Here is a 7,075-nt window from a genome sequence, read left to right as displayed (position 1 = left end):
CAGGCCCTGCCCAGCCCCGTGACTCACAGATGCCAGGCAGGACCGTGTCCTGGGACAGGACAGGTGAAGAGGGGGATGTGATTCTGCAACTGACCCAGCTGAAGTGAGAACTGCGGAGTCCCAGCTCACACCATGGCTCTGGTGCTCAAAACAGCCTGGGGCCACTTCCATGGACTTCACAAACCCCATTCCCGCCACCTGCGCCCTGACCTCTTGGCTCAGCCCATTGCTGCTCTGTGGCCACACTTGGTGCCCAGGAGTCCCCAGGACCTTGCATGCTGTTCTTTATAAATTGAGCAATTAGGTTGGGTAAGGAGTCAAATACCAGGCTTGGGGCTGGCATCATTAACAGGGGCTGCTCTCAACCGCCCCGCCTTGGAGTGATTCCTTCTTTTCATCAGCATTTTCCCTTGATCTCTGCTGAGTAAGGCTTGATGCTAATATTGCTCCTGAACTCGCTTCGAACCACCCCGACCTCCTTTCCAAATCCCCCTGGTGCCATCTTGTTTATGATTTCCGTAATCAATAAACATTTGTGGGAGGCTACTCTTTCCTATTCCCAGAGCCGCAGGCCGCGCTCACGAGCCCAGGCCCTCTTGCCTGCCCGACCAAGTGATTGCCTCAATGTGGGCCCCATAGCAACGAGACTGCAGCTGAGAGACTCCTTTTCAACTCGCACTTCTGCGGAAAGCCAAGTGCTATTAGCTAAATCACTGAACCTTTCACCTCAGCTCCTTCATCCAGTGTGTTCTCAGAAAGGAGGTCAGCATGATCCTTTCTAAACGTGACAAAGGCTGAAGGATACCAAAGCCCAGGTAAGCTCACGCTGGCCACAGCTTTTCAAGGTGCAGCCAGAAGTGGAAGCCACAGATGTCTCTGTGACGAGGCGGGGGCTGTGCTCGCGAGCTCTGTCAGTCACTGCAAACGGGGTCGTTAACAGGCAGCATGCCGGAAGTCAAGTCGAGTTGGGAATATGAACCTGGGGACCCTCCAGGTGGCTTCCTCCAATTCCAGGACACTCTCGGGGTCTCCTGCACGACTGCCCAGGCTCCGGTTCTCTGCGTCATCCCTGCCCTCTCCCTGTCCCCCTGGCGCGGCCACGCTGGCGTCCTCGCCACTCCGAGGACCTGATCTCTGGGCCGCTCCTCCCCACAGCCTCAGCGGTGGCTTCAAGTGCTGCCTCCCCCAGGACCCTCCCTCCATCACCACGCACCTCCTGGCCAGACACCGCTTCCTCGTGTCCCTGCCTGGCCACCTCTCCTGCGCACCCCGCCCAGCGCTGTCCTGTCTGCCCAGCGGCTGTGGTCTCCCCCAGGAGCAGGTACGCCCCGGAGCGGCTCAGTCCCTGCCATGCAGCACTGCACTGCCACCCCCAGAGATCAGGCGCGGCCCAGCTCCACGCCTGCCTTGGCTCCGCCTTCTTGTGCTGAGAACCATGAGGACGCAACACAGCGCTGTCTTGGCTCCGGGGATTTGCATCTGTATTTTTAAATACTCGAAAGTGGCCCGCTTTTTCATTTTCTTTCTCAGGTTGTCCTGAGGTCAGAGGGTTCACGGACTGTTGTCTCAAGACTGGGCTGGCAAAGCCTCAGCTCCTCAGTCACTCGTTACCCACCCCGTGCCCGGCACGCAGTATGGTCTCATGAATAGGACAAACAGGGACACAGAATTGCAACATGCAACACCCCCCGCCCCCCCAGAGAACATTTCAAACAGAGAAAGTACAGAGAAGGATGACATCGGTGGCAGCTTCGGTTTCATCAAAGTCAGAAAATCAAAAAACTGAAAAGGGGCCCAAGGTCCAGAGAGAGATTAAGAAGCCAGATAAGGACATTACAGAAGGAAAGAAAGCTGCAGGTCAATGTCCATGATAACTATAGAGGTGAATATTCTCAACAAAAATACTAACAAATCAAGTTCAGCTATACAAGGGGATAGTCATACTTCACACACAGGTGGGGTTTATTCCTGGGATGCAAGGGTGGTTTTACGCGATTCATGTGTTAACACTACATCAACAAAAGAAAAAAAGAAAGCAACGGACAAGATACAGCATAAAACACTAATGAGGGAACTAGAAAGACCCTCTCTCGGTCTCATAAAGGCCGTCTCACAAACCTGTAAGTAGTCTTTAACTGAACAATGAAAAACTGAAATCTTTCCCTTTAAGATCAGAAACAAGGCAAGGATGTTTATTGCCACATTATTTATGATAGCTAAGATTGAAAGAAAAGTCAGCTAAGGGCCCACTATAGAGGATAGCAAAGTTGTGGTATATCTACACCGTGGAATACTATTCAGCCTTGAGGAAAGATGAACTGCTGCGATTTACAGCAAAATGAGAAGAATGAAATAAGATACATTTGAGTAACATAAGGAAACAAAGTGGCTGAACCGATGAAGTAAAATAATTATCTCTGTGGCCAGGAGTCACAGATAAAACAACCGCCTAGTCCTAGAGCAAACTCCCAACTTTATTTTAAGAAGGTATCATAGCTAAGTGGAAGGAACGCCAAGGAAGCCTTTAACCAGAAGGTGCCAAGTTTGCACACTGCTGCAGAATTGAATGTTGGTAAGTTGGAAGTTGCTGGTAACTGGATGTGATGGGCATTGCTGCAGCAGCCGGCAATGGAGAAGTCGCTCGCTGCAGAGCCAGTGCGGGAGAAACCCTGGTGCTACGGCTCCTGAGAATGGCACCAGAACCCCGAGCGTCATGTCTTTCAGTGTTCCTCCAGCACCCTCTACTGGCAACCGTTAGCATTGTTCCTGTGACAGGAGAAATCTGTGAAGGGAGTGTCAAGAGCTGTGAAATATTTCCAAGATTTTATTCTTTCTGCAAATCATCGAGTTGACCTGCTGAGACCCTCTCCAGATGGGTGAGTTAGCACAATGTATCTTCGCCTTTTGCTTTCTCAGCCAATCACATGCTCCTTATATATACTATATGCCATCGTACCTGGTTTCTGGTAGCAGCAGGCACAGCCTCTGTCCTTCCATCTCTAGGAGTGGACGTGCCTCACTCCATGTTCCATACACAAACCAGATATCTGGAAGAATAGCCAGTATGTGCTTTCCATGAATAGAACCCCCAGCCTTCTGGCAAGAGGCAGAAACACCCGCACCTTCCTTTATGCTTCCTGTCTATCCGGGACGGGGGGATGAGGATGAGGGGAGGGAGAGACTTTGCAGAGGTCACCCCATGGGTCTACACCAGGAACAAAGGTGGGGAGTCCTATTACTTCCAGATGGGACCTTGGGGGTTATCCAGACCCTGAACAGCTCCCACTGCTGGGGGCATCTCCATGCCTTTCTTCCCAGGCCCCATCCCCCACCTCCACCTGCCCCCCACCCACTCACCCACTGCAGCCTCTCTAGAAGCCTGAGGACCTTACCTGTGTCCACCTGCCATGGGTCTGGCCCAGGCACCAGGTCTTGTCAGGTGTTCATGCAGGGGCTTACTTACACCTCTGTGAGATCTACCTCTCCCTTCGGAAAGGTCGAGTATGGTGGAGACTCAACTGGTGGCATTTCAGGTGCGACATTCAGCCAGCTGGGAAGTAGGTGGCTGAGTGTGGGGACGCAGTGGCCTGCGTCAGCCTCACCAGACCAGAGATGCTATGTAAGTGGCTTCAAGTCACACACCTGTGCTGGCCACCTGCGCAAGGCAGCCAGATTTGGGGCAGACATATTGTGGAAGCTGAATCTAAAAGGACAGGTTCCCCTCTCTTGCCCGCCCTAAATGTTTCCCAGTGACCTGTGATCTCGGGGACCAAGAGCCTAGTCCCACTGCCCCTCCCATATACCCAAAAGGCTCCCCTCCCTCCTGTGCCTTCAAAGGACCTCAAGAACCCAGAGACACACCAGCATGGGTGGCCGGCAGTTCTTTCCTTGGTTGACTGTATAATTGCTTGTGTGCTGCTTATTTTTTTTAATTAGAATAAGTATATGTTTATTAAAGATAACTTGAGAAAGGTATTTCGTTACAACGAAGAAAATAAAAACCAGCTATGTCTCTAGTTTCTCTTTGTAGATGGCTAGGAACAAAGGCGGCTTCTAGCAAATTCAGCTTCAAACGGGGTCAAGTCTGGCTTCTTTCACAATGTTAATTAGAGGGTACATCTCCTGTTCCACGAATGCAATAAACACCTGGAGGACCTTCACCCCCAAAACAGCCAGGGCCCTGGTCCGCACTTCAGCCAACCTGGAATACCCACCACATCTGTGTCTTCTCGCTGCCTTCCCTCCTGGGGGGAGGGCCAGAACACAGAATCCTACAGGCATCGTTTCTTCTCCCTCGTCACATTGTTTTTATTGTGTCTGTGTGGGTCCCTGCCAGTTAGGCCTTCGGCTGTCATTGCTTCTCATCTCCTGAAAGCATATCCGGCTTTGTCTCTTTTTGAGCCTCCTGGTTTTCACTGAATTGTAGACATTATGGCATGTCTTCCAGTTTGTCATTTACACGGCCGTGTAATATTCCTTAATGCCTCACTGGCCATGTAATATGACAGTCGCCCTGCCTGTGTATTCTGACAGGCACTTGGGTTGTTTGAGTTTTGCTCTTCGGAAGAACTCTACAACTCTCGGTGGTTGCACACGTGGGACTGCCTCTGGGGGTTAGAGCCTCTTTCTCTAGTCTCCAAGTCATCCACACCTGGCTCCTCCCTTGCCCCACCCCCGAACGACCCACCCACTTCCTCCAGTAACTCATCCCACCACCACCATCACCACGGAGTCAGCCTTCCGGCCAGAAAACTGCGCTTGCCGCTATAGGAGTCTGTAACACAAACCAAGCAAAGGTCAGACCTGCAACAGCCCCTCCCGGCTCTCCACAGGGCCCAGCACTGCCCGCCCCACTGCGGAGCCCAGATGTGCCTCCCTGCAATGGGTCTGGCCAGCTCTGCATGGGCAAAGCCAAAAGCCAGGCCAAGTCAGATGCGTCGCCTCTTCCAATCTCCTGATTATCGGGCCTCTGGTACATCTTGAGGCTCACCTTCTACAAAGTTTTCTGTTCAAAGAAAGCCAAGGGCCAAGAAGACTTGGTGATTTGAAACCAACAAAATCTAGACTACGGAAAGCAGGCCCTGGATATTAACAATGACCCTATACATGGGGGACTGGCGGGGGGGGGGGGGTCTGACCGTGTAGGCCTCTTTAACCAGTCCTCAGGGAAGCCGCTGCAGGCGGGACATTGGAGATGGGGCTGGAGAACCCGGGATGGCAATCGTGCAAGGTTGGGGGAGTGGGGAGACGCTGAGGCTCTGGGAAGATGCAGAATGATGTAGCGACTAGGCTGTGTGAGGCCCAGAGAGTGGGGCAGGACCCCAGGACCTGCCAGAGGAGGTGGAGGGCCAGCTGGGTCAGTGCCTAGGTTCAGGCTTCATCTGAGGGCACAGAAAAGTTCTGGGAGGGGGAGCGCAGGACTGACAAGCTTTGACTTGCACCTGTGAAAGATTTCTGGCTGCTGGGTGAGAAGAAGATTGAGGATGAGAAGTTAAGCAAGGAGAGCAGTTGCTGGGGGTGGGAGTCTGGGGGCCTGGGTAAGAGAAGATGGCATCTTGGGTGAAGGCAGGCGGGCAGAGCCCTGGGAAAGGGCTGCTGGGGGGAGGCTGGGAGCAGCCAGAGCTGTGAGGAGAGAGAAGTCAGTACCCCACTGTCATCTCTGCCTTCACCTTGACCCAGAGCGCAGCCAAGGACTCTTCCTTGTCAATGGGCAGGCGGCCTGCTGGCCTGAGCCCAAGGCCCGAGCTGGCTCCCTGCACAAACCTCCCACTGCAGAGCCCTTTGAGTGACTCCATGGAGGCTCTCAGGGGACGTAGCTGAGATGTGCGTGTAGATGAGACTCCTCTTTCCAAAGCCACAGGGAGCACCTCACCCAGGCTGCCCATCATCCTGCCCCCGCCATGGTAGGACATGATGCCCTCCGAGGGCCCACAGGACACAGCCTTGGGCTGGAACAGACACCCAGGATGGTCCCAAAACACAGCTAGGTAACCACAACTCTGGAGTCCTCCATTACGCTCAGGGTGTCATGTGCAAATTTGGGCATGAAGCAAGCACCAACTTCTCAAGTAGATTCCCCTGAGAGAAGCAGGCAACACAGACCCTGAGGGAGGGTAAGAGGTATCCGGTTAAGATGTATGTGGCTGGACGACCACTCTGGCCACACATAATTGCTCAAAGTTTTGATTGATTGATTGATTGATTGATTGCAGTTTCTCATCTCTCAGTAGTGTTTTCAGGCTTTTCCTCCCAAAAGTTCCAGGTTGGCTACTAGTATGAGGTCACCCGCATACACCCTGAATGGCTGGAGGTCATTGGGCTGGCCAAGGCAGCCGGCTACCAAGCCCACTCTGTCCAGCAGCCCAGCCAGAGATACCAAGGGTGGCCTAGGACCTCATCAACATTCACCACTGTCCCTAGGCAATCTGAGTTCTGACCAATCCTTCCGTATTTGTGTTGGACGGAAAAGAGTAAGGGAATCAGTTGGTGAGTCTGCCAGAGGTCTCAGGAAGAGGCAACCTTGGCACAAGGGCTACCTGTGTGCCAGGTGGGAAATGTGTATAAATATATATATGACACTGAAAACAAATCCTGACCGAAAGAAAGTGAGACTTGACCTACTAGTGAATATATTTTTCAAAAATTCCAAGCAAATTCCAAATGGAATCTAAAACCACATTGCAATAATTACTTATCATGACCATGGAGGATTTATTTCAGATATATTAGGGTTATTTGTCATTAGGGAATCTATTAATAGAATGCATCATATTAACAGATCCAAAGAGAGAATTCATGAATGACATTTAATAGAACTCAACACCCATTTTCCACTAAAGTCAATAAAAAGAAGCCAGTGAATACTTTCTTAAAGGTGGAAGGGGCAGGGATACTAGACATATTATCTACAAAATTAAGAACAAGACAGGGAGGTCCATTACCACCCTACTACTTAATGTTGCATTGAAAGTATTATCCTAGGCAATTTAAAAAGAATTTAAAAACTAGAAATAGGAACATTGGAATGAACGAGATAAAAATGATCATTTTGCAAAGATGTGGTACATATATACAA

General features: G+C 51.4%; 1 protein-coding gene across 1 annotated transcript in view; it reads right to left on the bottom strand.

The window, feature by feature from the left end:
• The window catches only part of LOC101627238 (arylacetamide deacetylase-like 3), a 10,376-nt gene extending 4,330 nt beyond the window's left edge, over positions 1 to 6,046 (bottom strand). Inside the window, 4 exon segments of the mRNA XM_012722078.1 lie at positions 185 to 224; positions 3,680 to 3,703; positions 5,873 to 5,968; positions 5,971 to 6,046. Of these exon segments, the coding sequence (XP_012577532.1) occupies positions 185 to 224; positions 3,680 to 3,703; positions 5,873 to 5,968; positions 5,971 to 6,046 (236 nt within the window).
• Positions 6,047 to 7,075: the final 1,029 nt, after the last annotated feature.

The sequence above is a fragment of the Condylura cristata genome, unplaced genomic scaffold (genome assembly GCF_000260355.1).
Source record: "Condylura cristata isolate star-nosed mole 26May11 unplaced genomic scaffold, ConCri1.0 scaffold00008, whole genome shotgun sequence".
Classification (NCBI taxonomy): Eukaryota; Metazoa; Chordata; class Mammalia; order Eulipotyphla; family Talpidae; genus Condylura; species Condylura cristata.
Note: the sequence above shows the minus strand (reverse complement) of the source record. Positions and strands in the feature narration are given on the sequence as shown.